The following is a 19,822-nucleotide window of genomic DNA, read 5'->3' on the forward strand; positions in this document are numbered from 1 at the left end:
AACGGTTAGAGTCCGGCGCCCATAGCACTTCTTCTCTGTGACCTAGAAGGATGTGATGGGAAGGTAAAGGACAGTACCTGCATATCAGTGCAGTCACGCACACTGAGAAGGGCAGTGGGAGCCCAGTGAAGTCAACCTGGAAACATCTGTGCACATCAGGGCAGGACCGGAGCCCAGGGCCTGAGAGAAAGAAACTTGACTGCTGGCCAATGTCTCCAATTTCAGAAACTTACTACTCCACGTCGCCGGGCCCACGGTGATGGCCTCACATTTAGCTGCAGCCTGCTGTGGCCAGGCATAGGTTGGCAGCGTCACTCAGTGGGGTGCCTTCTAGTGGAACCTGGGTGCGCCCAGAGCCGTGCCCTCCCTCCTCAGCCTTAGCCCTCAGTGGCTGCAGGAACACCTCCAGGGCTGGCAGTGTGCTGTCTTCAGAACACAGGCTTGCAGCTTCCAAGTCCTGTTCTGCCTTTATCATGTGCCTGGCCTTGGGCAAGTTACTCCTCTCCAAGCCTGTTCCTTCATGTATATAGGGGGAGTAGAGCAATGGGATCGATTTCATACACATGATTGTTGCTTGGATTAAAATGAGATTATTTTGAAAGCACATTATAAACTATAAAATAGCAAGTATCAAGTTAGTTCATTCACTTTGCATACATACCTGTTGGTACCAGACACTAGTTGGACAGTGTCCCCAGGAGATCCAGGCCCTTGTTAATAAGAGCTGTTCAGTAACTGTTTGATGAGTTAACATGAAACAGGAGGTCCTCAGTGTGTGTGTGTCTGTAGCTATGTGATGGCAGTGGAGGGCTGGGCAGGAAGGAAACCAAGGCTTGAGTTCTTACCATGTGCCTGGCACTGTTGCCTCATAACAACTACTGTGGGGTCACTGGAGAGAAACAGAGACTCGGGGACTTTTCCAGACACACAGCTAGTAAGTAATAGATCCACATTTGAATTCAGTTTTCTCTTACTCCAAAATCCCACTTAATCAGATAGGGAATGATTGCCACGTGTTCTCCTTGCCACAGAATGACACCAGGAGGCTCCGTCTCTAACCCATGTTTCTTTTCCCAAGCATCCCCCAGATCTACAATCCAGGCCAAACCCAAGCCAAAAATGCTCACTCCAATTCTAGGCAGATAGGAATCGTGTGAAATCTAAGCAGAATGAGGCCGTGTCACCACTAGCCAAACCTCTTGTTCATACTGCGCAGGTTTTAGGAAAACAACAGCCTTTAATGCATGCTCGAAATTCCTTCCATGGTAAGCCAGTGTGAGAAAAATCTCACCCAAACAATGTGCTCTTGGCAGAGGGAGGGCCGGTGTCTTTTCAGGCAAAAAGCAAACCAGCAGGGACCCAGAAATCACTCTAGGGAGTGTTGGTTTCCCCAGAAGATCTAGCTTTTTAAAAATAAACTTAGCAAAGGATTTCATTTGCCCCTCTGCCCCACCCTTGCCTCTCACTCCTTGGAGAGGAGGAGGATTGTGGAGTTCCTTGCCCTGGGTCAGTTCCCAGCTCAGCATTGATGCTTCCATTTCTCAAGTTTAGCACCAAATATTTATTCTGATAAAGTGGGTTTAGAAAAAGAAAAAAACTAAATGGATTATTGTCTGACTTGGTCTCCAAAAACCAGTCCCTTGCAATTGACAGTGGTTGCATGAACTTAAGAATAATAGATCCTTAGGAAGGAAGGCTGTTCATTCAGTCATTCAACAGAAAATGAGGGTACTTCGGTGTCACTGAGGTGCAGCCCCAGTGAAATGAACTCAGAAGCCTCCAGTGTTTATACCACTGAGACTGGGGCAGAGTAGTCTGAAGTGCTGCATTGAAAGCTCGGCACTCCCCAGTGATGGAGCTTGCGGCTGCCCCTACCCCTCAGTTGACAAGTGTCCCTGAACTTCAGTGAAGTATAAGCCACCAAGCTCCGCCCAAGGGTGACCACAGAAGTAGACAACTTACGTACCAGAAACTTCAACCAGCAACCCCAGACAGTTATGTAGGATTGCTTCATTCCAGAGAGCAGAGCTGGCACCCGTGGGCAGAAGTTTCGAGGGGACAGATTCCAGTTCCAGAGAGAGATGAACCCTGTAACTCTCAGAGGCGCCTTTAAGCAGCGCGCTCTCCATCATGAAAGGTGTTCTGGCAGCGGCCGAGGATCACCCCCGAGTAGTGCTACTGCCTTGGACAAGATCCTGAGTCTCGCCCAATAGCAAGGTTCTCTGGTTAGCACCAAATGAGTGGCTCAGCAATTGATGTTGTGGAGCTTCAGGGGCAGGACAAACAGTCATGGACTGTAGTTGGCGGCCCCAGGCCCCGATGCTTAGGCCAGGCCTTGAGGGTGGGGAGGTGTCAGGTTAGGTGGGAGACCCCCAGCATGTTGCAGGCCCAGGAAAGCACCCCTGACCTGCAGAGTAAAGGGGCTCCTGCTTAGCTGGCTGCCAGCCTCGCAAAGGGGAATTAATTATTGTTTGCGATGCAATTAAAATCCCCCAATGAAAGGCCTTGTATAAATGTAAATTATCATTATTGTCATTAAAGGGGCTAGACGTCTGGCCTGCTGGAGAATGCCCCCACATAGCTCTGAGCAGAAAAGAAAGCCAGCCCAAGGCAGGAAGTTTGCTCCTGTTCTTCCGAAGCAATAGCAGTAAGGAGGGGCAGGCCAGGGAGGGCTTAGCCTGTGGCTGTGAAAGCAGAGCTCCCCACTCTCATCCAGGGTTAGCATGCAGCCCTCTCTGCTCTGGGAGTCAAGCTGTGTGTGCCCGGAGGGCCAGGGCCCTGCCCAAATGCAGCCCCTTAGCCCTGCAGGAACCAGCCCATGACTAGCACAGGAGTGGCCCATGAACGTGTGAATGTTTAGTTGTCTGCTGATTTGAAGGGTGGAAGGAACATGAGCAGGATGGATATTGGCCAGCATTCTTGGGGTCCTAAGTCAGATCTGGAGACAAAGGGGAGATAGACGGCTCAGACCTGTGCAGCACCTCTGATGATGCTTATGGAGGCTCTTGAGGGAACCCCTCCAGCAAAGCACCGGGAGAGGTCATTTGTTAAATTACTGCTTCCACTTAAGAAACTGTCTCTGGCTAAAGTGGTTGGATTAATACCAAAGCAGAAATAATAGTAATGGATAATAGTATATTAGACCGAGCAGTGACCTCAGAAACCATCCCCTCACTTTGCAGATGAGGCATCCCTGGGGTACAGGGAGGTGAAGTGGCTTCTCCAAAGTGGCATAGCAGAGAAAAGCAGAGCTGGAATGACAGCTCAAGCTCCCCATGCCAAGTCCGCAGTTTGACTGTGCGGGATTGTGACACCTCCGCTGTGACAGCACTTCACAGAGATACTACTCCTCATCAACCCTAGGGAGTTTTAAGATGATCTTTATGTTACAGGAACCTTCTGGGCTTCCTTTGCTCTTCTGGGGCTCATTATTTGGAGAACATTTGTGGTCCCTCACATGTCACCTGGGTGGACTGCATGTACTCTGCTTCTTGCACTTCTTTTCCTTCCCCAGACACTCAGAGTAGCCTTCATTCTTCATTAGGATGCCCCAGCCCTTCCAAGAACCACATGGGCCCGTGAGAGGGAGGTCGAGGTCATCCCTTTGGTCTCTTGTCATCACAGTCATAATTCTGCTGAAAAGCTACACAATGCAGGTCCCTAGATAAGAGCTAACAGCACCAGTCAATACCTGCAGACACACAGAGCTACCAGAGATAGGGCCATTTAGGGGGTTTTGTAGAACAAATGTAGGTGCAATGGGGATTGGCAGTAAGTAGCCCTCGAAATTCATTACTGAGCTGTTGGCAGCTCTAGGAAAGGTTTAATGGGGGAGACTAAAATACTGCCACAATGAGGTTTGGGATGGGAGAGTGCATGAAATCAAAAAATTTTAGAAATTATTTCTCTTACTCCCTTACTGCATAGATGAGAAAACAGAGCAGTTATTCACCATTATACGGCAGAGCCAGGGACAGAACCCAAAGCTCCCGACTCAGTGGGCAGTATACTTTCCACTGGAAATCATGGTGGCGTGGGAAGAATGTGCCCTTTGGAGTCAAACAGCTCTGGATTCCTAACTAGCATTGCCACCTATTAGCTGTGTGATCTTAGAAAAGTTACTTTGGGCCAGGCATGGTGGCTCACACCTATAATTTCAGAACTTTGGAAGGCTAAGGCAGGAGGATCACTTGAGCTCAGGAGTTTGAGACCAGCCTAGGCAACATAGTGAGACCCGTAACATAGTGAAACCCCATCTCTTTAAAAAAAAAAAAAAAAAAAAAATTAATTAGCTGGGCATGGTGGTGCACTCCTATAGTCCTAGCTACTCAGGAGGCTGAGGCAGGAGGATCACTTGAGCCTTGGAGGTCGAGGCTGCAGTGAGCCAATATCGCACCACCACACTCCAGCCTGGGTGACAGAGTGCAGAGAGAGAGACCTTAATCTCAAAAAAGAAAAGAAAACTTACTTTCCATCTCTGGTCATAGATTTATTTTTGGCAAAAATAGAATCACCTGCCTGGTAGTAGGCCTGTTAGAAGGAGTAAATATAAAATAATATACATGAAAACAAGTAGCATGATATCTGGCATGTAGTAGTTGCCTCCCTTTCCTTATACTCATGGCTTCCAGCCTTTTTTTTTTTAACCACAATCCACAAGATATTTTACATTTGAATCCAGTATATATAACTAAAACAAAAGTGCCACATACAGTGCACCCTGATTTTATTTCACTTTATTTTAATGCTGCTCAGAACCCACGAAATGGATTTTGCAACCCACTGTTTGAACAAGCCTACTTCACACCACGTGTGGGTATCATTCATCCAGGTTGCATATATGCCCTTCCTTTCCTTCCCTCCCTCTCTCTCTGTACCTGGAGCCTGGGGCCACAGAGCTACCTGCTGTCAGCACGTGCAGGGCCCGTGCTGGTGCAGTGTGGAGTGAGCCCTGCGGCCCAGCCAGAGCAAGTGCATCTCCTCCTCCTGTGCTTCTCCCCAGCCTCTCTACTGCATGATTGCAGAAGACTCCTAAGGCCCCTCCAGCCAGACATTCTGCTCCCTGCCAGCCTGCATGGAACTTCCCCACACCCTACCCCAGCAGAGCCCACCTGAAGTTCCTGCTGTGAGGATTACTCTTGTTACCAAAGGCCACTGTCTCTAGAAGGCCACTGTACCCCAGCAGGGAGTGGAGTTTGGACGCCCTCTCCCATTGAGTACTTTCTTCTTTGGGAATTGCTGCTTTTCTGTCTGAAGCCCAGAGAGCCAGGTGTCTGGGGGTGTGATTTTAGCTGTCAGGGGGATGAGGGTGAAGAGAGGAGGGACCATGGCCATCTTGCTGCCCCTCCCCCACATCCTCAAACACCCAGCCAGGGGGGTGAATGTCCCAGAGTGCTGGGTGACCAAAATCTGTGCCCAAAAGCCAGCATGCAGGGACTGAGCACCTGTGGAAGCCATGAGCTCTGGCCTCTGGATGCTGAGATCTGGTGGAAGAAACTGAACTTATAACCAGGCAAATAACACTTCAAAGCCCTAGAGAGCGTCAGGGGAGGGAAGGTTAGTGGCCCCAAGGAGTTGGTCTCCTAAGTGTTCCTCAGGCCCTCCTTTGGGAGTCTGGTACTTTGCTGTGGAGGCTGATGCCTGGCCGTGCCGCGCACAAACCTCGGAGCACTGTCCCAGCTGGGGTGTGACTTGGGGCCTGGACCCACATTCCAGGGTCAGCTCTGCTGGGTCCCTGGGCACTTCCTCTTTGAGGGCCACCCTTTGGTTTTTCACCTTTCGATGACTAAGAAGTGGAGGGTAATCTGTGACCTTGGTGGTGACTCACCACCATCGGACAGGTGGCCCACTTCTCCCCGCAGGTGAGCTGCGTGAGTAGCCCTCCTCCTGGCTGGGACTGTGGCGAGCTCCCTGCACCCCACCCCAGGCAGCCACATGGCCATCAGCACATCATGGCCTGTGCTGAGTGTCTGCTCCTACAGCCCTGGGCAGAGTGAGCAGAGGACTCACTATCTGGGCACACCAGGCAGGTGCAGATGGGGAGACAAGATAAATCCAGGGCTGGGGCTCTTCTCTGGGTTCCCAGGCCCCAGGCAGCAGCGCATTCCTTAGCCCCCCACACCCACCACCTGGCCTCGTTCCCAGCCCCGGCCCAGCCAGGTGCACTCATCCTCCCAGCCTTTCTCAGTGCCACACAGCCATTCCTGCCTCTCATCAAGCAGGGCACGGCAGTCCGAGAGGGAGGGGGATGGAGAGGACTGGCTCACACTCCTCCTACTAGCTCTGGGGCCTCAGGTCAACCCCCTGGGCAAACAGGCATTCATTTAGCACAAAAATTGACATTCACCTGCTAGGAGCTTCTGACAAGGTGAGCACCAAGGGCACTAAGGGTGAACCATCCCCAAATTCTGCCCTCTAGGCACTTACAGGGATGACGTATGCTAACGTATCATTAGGATATGCAGTGCCACAGGAACCATCCTAACCTCCCGCCCTTAGTCTCCCATTCCCCTTCCCTGTAATGTTTGACCTCGGTGGTTTCCTTTTTCCTTCTATTACAACGTTCTGTCATTCTAAAGTATATCTTAAGTAAGCTAAATGCTTGCATTTGAGAAATATTTATTGAGCTGGTGTGTGTTGGACACTATATTCCAGGCTGGGGATGCAAAGATGGATGAATATGACCCATGGGCCTTGCCCTCATGGAGCTTCTCCCAGGGTGTGAGAGAATAGTTGGTATGTGTAGATGTGTGCACACATCTGCGATGAACACCAGAGAAGGAAGCTGGTCCCATGGCCGGCGGAGGCTCAGGAGCCCATTAGGACTACCCTGTCCCTCCCTCCATTTAGCCAGCTGGCCCTCCCTTCTCCTCCTCCTTCTCATCTGCTGCACCAGGGGATGCCAAGGGAGCAGAGATGCCTGCAGCCCGTGGGAGCAAGTCCTGGCCTTTGCAGTTGCAAAAACTGGCTGCAAGCTGCTCCAGCCCCAGAGGAACTGGCCAAGCTCCAGAGGGCCTCCTTGGAGGGCCTCAGAGGGAGAGAGAACTGCTCAGTAATTTTGATCACTTTGGTAAGTATTTAAAAATACCCTGTGATTTAGCAGGAACCAGAATCCATCCCAATACTTTGATGTCTAGAAATGGATTTCAGTCAGTTGTTGTTGAAGTCCTCCTAAAACGGCATTTGATTTAATTCAACACATACTGAGACCACAGTCAGCCTTCTCGCAGGCGAGGAAGCCGAGCTGTATAAATTGTAGTCTAGACACCAATCTAAACATCTCAAACACAAGGCAGACATAGCTCAGCCCGAGGTTGGAGGCCCAGCGTGCTGTGGAATCGAGTAGAGGGGAGATTGATTCCAGCTGAGGGCAAGGGCCTCTGCCTGAAGCTGTGAGCATGTGATACTGTGTTCTCGCTGCGATATCAAGCCTTTGCATCTCAAGTTTGTTAATTTCCTTGTTTTGCAAGCTTAGACCCCCTGAAAACAAACCAGGCATGCTCAGGGGTTGGCGCATTTAGCAAGACTGACTGTGTAGGTGAGCCATTTACAAGCACTTGTTTGTTCCTAAAGCCCACACCCGAGAGCCAGGCTGCCATTGCCCCAGGCATAATTACAAAACAAGCTACCATCGTGCCAGTCACTCACTCACCAAGGCACCCAGTTGGATGGCAGCTGTCACAGGGGCCTTTGGAGGGTTAGGGGGTAAGGGCATTGAAACAGAAGCAGGTCTCTTTGTAGCCAGCCTGTTGTGAGGATGACCCTTTGACACGAGGCCCTTTGACACGAGGCGAGTAACCCCAAGTGAGTCAGAATTTACAGTGGCGGTTCAGGACAATAAGGACAAGGCAAGACCACGAGGCATGATTAGCAGGACTTGTCTTACACTATTTACAGGACTGCTTTGATTTTCAGACCACAATCGGTTTTCATATGACTGATTAAAAACATGTGCCAGTTGAAGTCACAGCTGCAGAAGAAAACTGGAAAAAGCAATGAGCCTTAGATGTTGGAACTTGCCTCTATTTGCAAAAATGACCTCTGACTTGATTTATGCCCTTGATTTCCTGACAGTGAGGGCTGTGTCCCTGAACCACTTCTCCTACCACACCCCACCCTACCACCACATTGGCCTGACTCTAGCAAACATCATGAGGCTCATCTTACAATTACCCAAAGAAAAGCATTTTTGAATTCCAGAATTCAAGTCCTGTTTTGGAAGAAGGCAACTGTTAGGCTCTTGCAAAATAAAAAGTTCCAAGTAAAGGAGGCTAACAGCAACAAGACCACAGGGTCTCATCCACGGGGCCAGGCTCTAGTGGCACTGGGGTTGGAGTGATATTGGCAGGCATCTTAACTGCACTTGTTAAGCTTCTGTTTTCTCACCTGCAAAATGGGGAGCATGACCCCTGCCACACCCGGTAGTGTTGCAAGAATCACCTGTGCAAAGCTTAACTGCCTTAGGTGCTCTCTCCCTGCCCTCAGAGTCCCCAGCCTCTTTGGATTGTATATTCTGTTTTTGTTTTCATTTATTTAAAGCTATATTGATTCAGTTTGTCAGCTGTCTATTTTATGGATTTTTATTCTTTTGAAAAGATCTATTGAATCAATAGAGCACTATAATTCCAGTAGGAAAGAACCCTTTTGATGAGACTTCATTGAACAAAAGTTCCTATTGGCCTCAACCCCAAGGCCTCTGAGCCTTTCCCTGATGGCTCCCTGTCTTCACTTTCTTCCGTCTTCCTAGACCCCTTCTCTAGAAGCCAACTGTTATGTCATTTTCCAGGCATTACCCTCTGATTACTTAATGCTTCCTGAGCCAGAGGGCAGAGGGGTGGCCGAGAGGAACAGGCCTTCATGTCCCCCCCAAAACTGTCTATGGCACTTTTTGCTTGGGGCTCTGCAGTGTTCACTAACCCTGCCCCATTTGTATAAAACTATGCAGATAAAAACTATCCTATTCAGATAAAAGCTGTCCAATAATAACCCAACTGCTCCCACCACCTTTACAGCATTACCACCTCCTACTGAAACTTGCCATGTATCAGGCCCTGGACTTGGTACCTGATACGTATTTCCATTCTCCTCACCACCTCCCTGAAAAGAGGTGCTAGTCAATAAAAAATGATAAAGGGGCTTTCACCACTGACGCCGCAGAAATACAAACAACCATCAGAGAATACTATAAACACCTCTGTGCAAATAAGCTAGAAAATCTAGATGAAATGAATAAATTCCTGGACACACACCGCCTCCCAAGACTGAACCAGGAAGAAGTTGAATCCCTGAATAGACCAATAACAAGTTCTGAAATTGAGGCAGTAATAAATAGCCTACAAACCAAAAAAAGCCCAGGACCAGATGGATTTACAGCTGAATTCTACCAGAGGTACCAAGAGGAGCTGGTACCGTTTCTTCTGAAACTATTCCGAACAATTGAAAAGGAGGGACTTTTCCGTAACTCATTTTATGAGGGCAGCATTGTCCTGATACCAAAACCTGGCAGATACAACAAAAAAAGAAAACTTCAGGCCAGTACCCCTGATGAACATCAGTGCAAAAATCCTCAATAAAATACTGGCAAACTGAATCCAGCAGCACATCAAAAACCTTATCCACCACAATCAAGTCGGCTTCATCCCCAGGATGCAAGGCTGGTTCAACATATGCAAATCAGTAAACGTAATTCATCACATAAATAGAACTAAAGACAAAAACCACATGATTATCTCAATAGATGCAGAAAAGGCCTTCAATAAAATTCAACATCCCTTCATGTTAAAAACTCTCAATAAACTAGGTATTGATGGAACATACCTCAAAATAATAAGAGCCATTTATGACAAACCCACAGCCAATATCATACTGAACAGGCAAAAGCTGGAAGCATTCCCAGCACAAGGCAAGGATGCCCTCCCTCACCACTCCTATTCAACATAGTATTGGAAGTTCTGGCCAGAGAAATAAGGCAAAAGGAAGAAATAAAGGTTATTCAATAGGAAGAGAGTAAGTCAAACGGTCTCTGTTTGCAGATGCCATGATTTTATATCTAGAAAACCCCATTGTCTCAGCCCAAAAGCTTCTTAAGCTGATAAGCAACTTCAGCAAAATCTCAGGATACAAAATCAATGTGCAAAAATCACAAGCATTCTTATACACCAACAGTAGACAAGCAGAGAGCCAAATCATGAATGAACTCCCATTCACAGTTGCTACAAAGAGAATGAAATACCTAGGAATACAACTTACAAGGTGTGTGAAGGACCTCTTCAAGGAGAACTACAAACTACTGCTCAAGGAAGTCAGAGAGGACACAAACAAATGGAAAAACATTCCAAGCTCATGGATAGGAAGAATCAATATCACGAAAAGAGCCATACTGCCCAAAGCAATTTATAGATTCAATGCTTTTTCCCATTAAGCTACCATTGACATTCTTCACAGAATTTTAAAAAGACTACATTAAAATTCATGTGGAACTAAAAAAGAGCCCATATAGCCAAGACAATCCTAAGCAAAAAGAACAAAGTAGCATCACGCTACCTAACTTCAAACTATACTACAGTAACCAAAACAACATGGTACCGGTACAAAAACAGACACATAAACCAATGGAACAGAATGGAGATCTCAGAAATAAGACCGCACATTTACAACCATCTGATTTTCGACAAACATGACAAAAACAAGCAATGGGGAAAGGATTCCCTATTTAATAAATGGTGCTGGGAAAACTGGCTAGCCATATGCGGAAAATTGAAACTGGACCCCTTCCTTACACCTTATACAAAAATTAACTCAAGATGGATTAAAGACTTAACTATAAAACCCAAAACTATAAAAATCCTAGAAGAAAATCTGGGCAATACCACTCAGGAAATAGGCATGGGCAAAGACTTCATGACAAAAACATCAAAAGCAATTGCAACAAAAGCAAAAATTGACTAATGGGATCTAATTAAACTAAAGAGCTTCTGCACAGCAAAAGAAACTGTCTTCAAAATGAACAGACAACCTACAGAATGGGAGAAAAATTTTGCAATCTATCCATCTGACAAAGGTGTAATATGCAAATCTACAAGGAACTTAAATTTATAGGAAAAAAACAACTCCATTAAAAAGTGGGCAAAGGACATGAACAGACACTATTCAAAAGAAGACAGTTATGCAGCCAAGAAACATATGAAAAAATATCAACATCACTGATCATTAGAGAAACACAAAACCACAATGAGATACCATCTCATGCCAAGCAGAATGGCGATTATTAAAAAGTCAAGAAACAAACAGATGCCAGCAAGGCTGTGGAGAAATATGAACACTTTTACACTGTTGGTGGGAATGTAAATTAGTTTGGCCATTGTGGAAGACAGTGTGGCAATTCCTCAAAGACCTAGAACCAGAAATATCATTTGACCCAGCAATCCCATTACTGGGCATATGCCCAAAGGAATATAAATCATTCTCTTTTAAAGATACATGCATGCATATGTTCATTGCAGTACTATTCACAATAGCAAAGACATGGAATCAACCCAGTCCATCAATGATAGACTGGGTACAGAAAATGTGGTACACATACATCATGGAATACTATGCAGCCATAAAAAGGAATGAGATCATGTCTTTTGCAGGGACATGGTTTGAGCTAGAAGCCATTATCCTCACATGTTCTCACTGATAAGTGGGAGCTGAACAATGAGAACACATGGACACAGGGAGGGGAACATCACACACTGGAGCCTGCTGGTGGGTGGCAGGGTGGGAGGGAGAGCTTCAGGATAAATAGCTAATGCCTGCAGGGCTTAATACCTAGGTGCTGGGTTGAGAGGCGCAGCAAACCATCGTGGCACACTTTTATTATGTAACAAACCTACACGTCCTGAACGTGGATCCTGGAACTTTTTTTAAAAAAAAGAGAAGAGGTACTAGTGTCTGAATTTAATAGATGAAGAATCAAGACACAAAAGGGTTAAGTGGCTTGCTCAAGATCACATGGATGATATCTCAGACCATAACTGGGTGGTCATAAGATCATTAAGTAGAAAGCGTCCTGTTACAGGTGAGGAAATGGAGTCCCAGTTCTGGATGACACAATGAGCCAGGGCCCAGGCTAGAGCTGTGAGTCCTCTGCCTCCTAGTGCAGTGCTCTTTCCACTTCCCCCACTGCCTTCCTTTTATGATGCATGTTGTCCTGGACAGAAGGAGAGCTGTTTGAGGACCGGCCAACCAACATCCTGCTCTTGGCAGCTGGAGCCATGTGATTCCTAAATACCCCTCTAGGAAGAGCTGCAGCGTCATCCCTGATCAAGCCCTGACCAAATCCGCACACCACACACAAGGAGTACACCTGGCAGGTTTGGGGGGCAGAAGACAGGCAAGGGCTGGAGGTGCCTCTGACTGCAGAGTTTGTCCTTTGATGCCACAAGGATGCCACAAGCAGCTCTAGACTGGATTGCAAAAGACACACAGTGTCCCATGACTTTGGCTAAGTGTCCAAGCCTGAGATTGGCCATCTCTGCCTGCAGTTGCCAGCTCAGTGTGATCCGTGAGGAGGGAGGACCTGATCCAAGGAGGCTCGGGAAAGGCTGAACTGAGGGCAAGGACCCTAGACCTCTCACAGGTTGCCCGCTTCTGCACACACACGTTCTTCTGGCTGTTTCCACGGACTCAGACTCAGAGCCTCTTCCCTTTGGCCCCAGCGGGTATTCATGGTAATAGTTGATGTTTACTGATCATCTCTTATGCCACGTACCATGACAAATGCTTACTCAGACCATCTCATCCACTTCTCACAAGAACCCTTTAAGGTAGGCACAGTTTTCCCACCTTTTAGATGAAGAAACTAAAGCTGCAGTCACTTGCCCTCATCAACGAGTAAGGAGCGTGGCCAGGCCTCGAGCCCAGTCTGCCTGGCTCCAGAGCCCGCCCCGCACAGGCTGCCCTCACCTTCCACAGCCCACCAGCCTTAGGACCCTCAGTTAACAGCACTCTGCTTTGTAGATGAGGGAGCTGAAGTCCAGAAGAGATTTACCCTGGGCCCTAGGCCCACAAAAGTAGACCCCCTGACTCCTGACCCTGTTGCCTCCACCATGCTGTGCCTGTGGGCTGAAGCCTGGGCCAGCCCTACTTCTGCTGTGAATTCATGGAAAACCTACCCAGTCCTTACGTTTTCTTCTCCTAACTGAGACTCCTGGGTTGGACTGAGTTGTAATTTTATGAAACCCTGAGCAGTGAGACTGAGATCAGTGAAGAGGGCCCGAACCTCATTTTGCCCTCAGGCATATTGAGCTCTAATTCCATCTAAAAATAAATTCCCTTCCAGTGTGCATTCAGTGAGGAGCTTGACACTCAGGGCCCTCTCCTGTGGGCCCCACTTGGCCAGTTAATGGGGAGGTAAGGAGACCTCACTATCCCCTAGAACACGCTTACACTTTTAAAGCTTACTACATACTTTGTCTCTGGGTCGAAGGTTTTTCAAAGATGACAGATACCTCTTGCCATTAGCAATCTGTACTCTGGGCAGCTCTCCATTTTCTCTGATAAAAAGTGAAATAAGTGAAAACAGTGTTTTTAAAATCTATAAATGGGTGGGAGCCAGTTGTCATTTTCCCTTTCCTTCTCCTCCCCCTCCCTTAACTGACTTAATGAGGATCCAAGTTGAGAAGCACTCACTGAAAACAGCTGGTAGCATCATGCCTTTAAATAGCCCTCGCCACGCTTCCCCTTGGCAGCACGCAGTTGGCCCTGGCAGGGAAAGCCCAGGACAGAACAGGAAACTTTAGAACTTTCTGAAAAGAAAAAAGCTTGCCTTTCAAATGTGCTCCCTCTTGCCAAGACCTTTTTGTGTAAGGAGCTTGCAATGTTGTAGCCCCTTCCCCTAGTAGTTTCCAAGGAAAATCTGAGCTGATGAGGCTTGCCTTGGGACCCAGTGTGACTCTGGGCCTGGGGAGGTAGGTGGAGAGCTCCCCGGACCCGACCCCTGCCCAGCTCAGGCCAGCACCCAGGGCAGCAGTGGTTCCAGCACCATCTGCTCATCCGGCACCTGTGGGGGCTACAGAGCAGCTCAGCTGCAGCCTCTCCCCTTGATGTTCGTAGCTGTAAGGTCGGGGAAGTTGGCGTCCTCACCTCTAACTTGGGGCCCATTCGGCCCTCCCTGAAAGTGGTACTGGGATGGGCCAGACTCCGCAGTGCACATCAGGTCACAGAATCCATGCAGCAGAGGTTGGTGGCAGCCTGTCGATCTCAGACCCTCTGGAGAAGTGGGGCCACAAGACTCTCTCTAGCCGCATTTCCATGTGCTGGGAAAATAGCAGCAGGTGAAACATATGGAGGGAATAAGTGGCCCTCACGTCTGGGTGGCAGCCAACAGTTGATTGTCTCCTCCCACACATTGTCCCATGCGAGTGTGGCATCAGGTGGCCTTATCACCCCTACTCTTCGTAAGAGAACAGAGCCCAGGGCTTCTCCTGCCCTGCCCGGCCTCACCTAGGTCTAGAGCTCTTCCACATCACAGCTCCTCTTTTGCGTTAAGGGTGACTGTGGCATGGTGCCGTTAATGGATAAGGACTTTGAGGTCCTGAGGGCCAGAGGAGGTGGCGGTTTGGCGGGCTCAGGGCTGTGTTGATCACAAGCGGATGGAAGAGGGTGCTTTATCTTTCTTACTGTTGACAAAGTTTGAAATTTGAGAATGGACTGAAGTGTTCTTCCTCAGTACCTAAATGCTGTACCTGTTGTCTTTCTGGGGTTGCTTTCTCTCCCACCTTCTTTTTTTCATTTTTTTCTTTTTCTTTTTTTTTTTTTTTTTTTTTTTTTGAGACAGAGTCTCGTTCTGCCGCCCAGGCTGGAGTGCCATGGCATGGGCGTGACCTTGGCTCACTGCAACCTCTGCCTCCCGGGTTCAAGCAATTCTCCTGCCTCAGCTTCCCAAGTAGCTGGGACTACAAGCACCCACCACCACACCCGGCTAATTTTTGTAATTTTAGTAGAGATGGGGTTTCACCATGTTGGCCAGGCCTGGTGGTCACTGGGAGCAGGATGTGCTCCTGCTTTCCAGGGGCTGGCAGATAAGACCTGTGCGTGTGAGACAAGTGCCCCGGAAGAAGCACGGACAGTGCAGGGAGAGGACCTCCTGGGGACCAGGGAAGACTTGATGGAAGCAAGGGTATTTGTCCTGAGCATGAATAAGCCCAGAGGTGGTAAATGGCATGTGTGAGGAAGAGCAGGTAGTCAGATGAGAAGAAGGGAGAGGGAGTAGATCCAAGGCTCATATCCTGGACCGTGGCCGGCTTAGGGGGCCTGTAACATCCCCGAGTTGCAGTGTGGGGAGGTCTTACCTGCAGTTTCTCTGAGGAGAGGATCCTTAACTTTCTTAGCTTCTCAAAGGGTTGCATGATCTCAAAAAACATGATAGAGGAACAGAATAGATTGTCTTCTTAATGACTTGGAGCCAGATAGTGAGAGTCATTGAATGCCAGGCTGAGAATTTGGAGGACATTAAGGTCTTGCTCAGGAAAGGGACAGAGACTCACACTGTAAGAGAATCAGTGTAGCTGCAAACAAAGTCAAAGGAGGCCTCATGTCCAGGGGAGAAGCAGCTTCTGCAGCAGTGCCATCGAAAGATAAGACAGGAGCTATGGGAGTCACTACGGATGGAGGGACTTAGCGGCAGGAGCCTTGAGGATGAATTCGCCATAGGGGTTTAGGGAGAATGGAAACTGGTTCAGAAGGAAACTGAAGGTTCTGTTACAGAAAACCAGATTGGTCAGAGCATTTTCAGATACATGAAAGTGATGAAAACATCCATGTGGAACACTGGTGTGAGTTACAGAGTGACAGGTGGGGGGTCCCACAGGTGGTTGGAGACGTGGGACTGGAAGTTTGAGGGGAGGGAGGGCTGGGCTAGCGGTGCTGCAGGCCCAGGAGTTCCCACCTTGCTCTGCATGACCCCAAGGACGATGGCGCCTGGGAGTGCCGAAGGAGGGGCAGGGAGAGGTAGAGAGAGGCAGGACAGCTGTGGCACCACACGTCACAGAAGTCACAGGGAAAGGGAGCTTCCAGAGAGAGGAGCTGCCATTTCAGTGCTGCAGAGGCCATGGTGGAGGCCTGCACTGAGAAAGAGCCAGAGCATTCCAAGGCCAGATTGGATAGAGGGCTGCAGTTGACTTGAAGGGGGCGGGCAGCTGGTGGCACCAGCCGCTGCATTTGCTCTGCTCCAGAGACGACTCCAGGGCCTGTCGGATTGCGTGGGGCTCTTTGCCCTGCGGCACAGGAACCCCGGTGAGTGCTTGTGCTCCTGAGCAGTTTTCTGTTCTCTTCTCACTGCTGCCGTGAATCCGCCTCCTGCCCTTGGGTTAGCTCCTCCACTGCGGATTTGCTGCTTCTGATCTCCTGGGAGCTGGGAGCCGGTACAGCCAGGCTCAGTAGGACCAGATCCTAAATAAAATGGACTGTGGGAGGCTCCCTGTGGGTGAGGCGATGAAGCCTTTGCAGTGCTGAGGGTGACAGCTCTTGGTGGCCCTGCCTGGTTCTCGCCACTGCTCTGAGGTGAGATTCCTGGACACGTAAGGTGTCACTGTGATTGTGTGGGTGTCGGTGGGGCGGGGCTAGAAGGCAAGCCTGGTGACCAGGAGCACGGGTGCCCACCTCCTTCCTCTGCAGCCCCTCCCTTCTCCTCCCCTCCCTTTTCTCCCTCACCTCTCAACTGACAGCACGCTGCTGCTGGGAATGCCCCTCCGCTGCCTCTTCCCTGCTGCCCGGACTGCGGACTGCGGCCTGCGGGACTGCCCTTGGTGCCCTGATGTGGGGTCACCCATATGTCCATCTCCTCCACACTGCAGTCTCCCACGTGGCGGGTCCCATGGCTGGGCCACCCCGCCACGCCTGATGCCTTGTACGGTGCCTGACACAGTGTGGGCTCGGCGGGTGCACATCTGAGGTAGAACGTGGCCCTGCTTCCACAGATTAGAAACTGCGATGCCGAAAAGGCCAAATGGGCTGCCTCTGGTCCTGCCACCCCTCTTCCGCTGACTGGGAAGGTTCTCTTAACACCCAGCCTAGCTGCTTTCCAGTAGACCAGACTGCATATGCGTTTGGAAATAAATGGAGACCATGAATCATTTAGAAATTATTAGGGCTGGGTGTAGTGGCTCAGGCCTATAATCCCAGCACTTTGGGAGGCCGAGGCAGGAGGATCCCTTGAAGCCAGGAGTTTGAGACCAGTCTGGGTAATGTAACAAGACCCTGTCTCTACAAAAAAGTGAAAAAAAATTGCTGACGTGGTAGCACACGCCTATAGTCCTAACTACTTGGGTGGCTGAGGCAGGAGGATCACTTGCGTCTAGGAGGTCAAAGCTACAGTGCGCTATGGTTGGACCACTGAACTCCAGCCTGGCTCACAGAGTGAGGCCCTGTCTCTAAAAAAATAGAATGTGTTAAAAAGCTTATCAGACCCTCTGTCTTTATGAAGTCAAAGGTCCAACTGAGTGGAAAAGGCAACCTTCCTGATACTTCAGATCTCTAAATGACTGTGTGGTTCAATTGCACACACACTGTCTTGTAGCTTGGACCAGGCCCTTGTCTTTGTCCTGAAAAAAGGCGGCAGGACCTGAGTGCAGGTATCTCATAGGAATTGGCAGCCAGGAGGGCGCATGTACAGGCCCTTTGAATATTCCTGAGAGATATCACAGTAGTGAACTGCGTGCACCTCCTTGGAAAAATCCGAAGGGCTTTGCCTCAGCAGAGAAGGCAAATCCAGCCCAACATGCATGAACAATAAATAACAACTGTTCTGAGTTAGCTTGAAAGCTCCGAGTTGCACTTTTTTTCAAGTTGTTTGTGCTAACCACAATTTTTTTTCTCCCCTTGTTTCCCACCAGGGCTTATTTCAAAACCTTTGTCCCTCAGTTCCAGGAGGCAGCGTTTGCCAATGGAAAGCTCTAGGAAACACCAGTCTTGAGAGGTGGCCAGCCAGACTGCCTGTCCACATGCGTGTCAGCACACACAGCCGCTTCCTGGAAGCCGCCTGGCATGTCTTCACGGCAGCGTTTTGCTCACACAGCAGCTTTGCACACCCCAGGCAGCCCTGACTGCTGAAATCCAACTGGAGCTGGCTGGTGGTCCCTGGATCCTAGAGCCCTTCACTTCGGGTTCCTCCCTCTTTCTTGCCTCTATTTCTTAGTTGGAAGAAATAAACTCACAAATTATGGTGCAGTAATTTTCCGGGGAAAGTAAAGCATCAGGAATGCCCACACCTTTCTTCCAAAGCCTTTGTCTCTGAGACCTCTTAAGTTTTAAGATTAAATGCCCCTCGCCGTTTTTCCTCTGAAACTAGTGTCTTCCCTCTGTGTGTGCATGTGTGTTTTATACCTCAGCATTTCCTATCTGCGCAGTCCTCCACTGTGAGAAGGAGTTACTTGAGTCAGTCTGACCAACCCACTGGGTTTCAGCCACTCACCCAGCCTGGCCAAAAGCTGTTGCTCAATGACAAATGGGTTCTAGCACACACACCCCCACCCCTGGCCATCCATACCCTCCAGCCCCCTGTGTGGGCACCTTGTGCTCAGGCCAGCTCCACACAGTAGGTAGTCATTCAAGTTTGCTGAGTGCACCAAGGGCTCTGTCCTTCCCGTTCTCCCCTCTCCGTCCCCTCTCCCTAGGCTGATGGGAGAGTCCTTTGGGCCTCTGCAGCTCTGTGTGAATTATACACAAAGACAAAGCTTGGGTGTCGTGGGTTATCACGGGAATGTGTCTGCTTTCCGGGCTCGCGGCCTGGCGGCTGTGCAGCCAGCCAGGAACGGAGCTGGGGAAGATAGCCTGAGCAGACACCATCTTCCCTGAACTTACTGATCCTCACAGCCAGAAGGGTCTTCAGAAGTCACCTCGTTTCTAACCCGTTACTCCCTTCAGTGTACAGAGGAGAGAACTAAGGCCCAAGCGTTAAGGAAACATGCAAATTAGAAACAGCAAATTAGGAACAAATCTGGGAACTTGGAGCCAGGCCTCCTTGTACCATCACACACTCCCTTAGCTGAAACACAAGATGGCTGCCGTCAACTTGACCACATCACCAGGTTTACAGTTTGGTTAACTTGGTCCTGTCCTGATGGCCTTCCACACAGGAAAGCAGGGCCCATGTACCACCCCCAGGGGTGAGGGCAAGAGCTGGCCTGGGTGCTCGCCCTGACACCCTCTGGCCTTCCCATTCCGAGGCGAAGCCACCAGCCCCCCCTGCAGGACACACACATGATTTCACAGGGCCTCTCACCTCTTCCCTTAGTTCCCTTTGTGGCTGTTGGAGCCCATTTCCACCAGGTGAGCCCAAAAGAACCAGCCCTGGGCCCTTGTGAGGACTGGTGAGGAGAAGGCGTGCCTCTCCTTCCCGTGTTCTCTGGCACCCAGGAATGTTCTCAGGAGGCTGGAGATCAGCTGGAACAGACCTCCCGTCGTGACTGTCAACTGGAAGCCAGCCTAGCTCTGGGTTTTTTCACCGTGTGGGTACTATGCCCCCTACCCTGAAACTTTGGGAATTCCCAGGACAAGAACAACGGTCCAGTGTCCTGTGTCCATACGCCAGCCCTGCCATTAACTGGCTATGTGGCCTTCATTGAGTCCCTTCCTCTCCATCATATTAATACTAGGAGGAGGCTGGACTGGATCGTGGGCTCGGCTCATCAGATCACCCGAGGAGCTTTTTTTAGGAAGCTACTGCTCTGGTAGTTCCCACTGCAGGCCTGTTGACTTGGAATCTCACTAGCTGGAGCTTAGTATTCTAGATTTTGATAAAACTCCCCAGCGATTCTACTGAGCAAGTGATCATGACCCA

The 19,822-nt window shown here is 49.4% G+C and overlaps 1 protein-coding gene across 11 annotated transcripts in view; it reads left to right on the forward strand.

Moving 5' to 3' along the window:
* BABAM2 (BRISC and BRCA1 A complex member 2) overlaps positions 1–18,327 on the forward strand; it is a 493,307-nt gene extending 474,980 nt beyond the window's left edge. For 6 of the 11 annotated variants that reach the window (XM_071076430.1, XM_071076429.1, XM_071076431.1 and 3 more), the window contains 2 exons: positions 6,896–7,069; positions 17,877–18,327. In XM_071076430.1, the coding sequence (XP_070932531.1) occupies positions 6,896–7,055 (160 nt within the window). In that variant the 3' untranslated portion in view covers positions 7,056–7,069; positions 17,877–18,327. The remainder of the gene's footprint in view (positions 1–6,895; positions 7,070–17,876) is intronic. The other 5 variants (XR_011611569.1, XM_071076435.1, XM_071076433.1 and 2 more) reach the window with 1 other exon arrangement.
* Positions 18,328–19,822: the final 1,495 nt, after the last annotated feature.

The sequence above is a fragment of the Macaca nemestrina genome, chromosome 13, assembly GCF_043159975.1.
Source record: "Macaca nemestrina isolate mMacNem1 chromosome 13, mMacNem.hap1, whole genome shotgun sequence".
In the NCBI taxonomy this organism is placed as follows: Eukaryota; Metazoa; Chordata; class Mammalia; order Primates; family Cercopithecidae; genus Macaca; species Macaca nemestrina.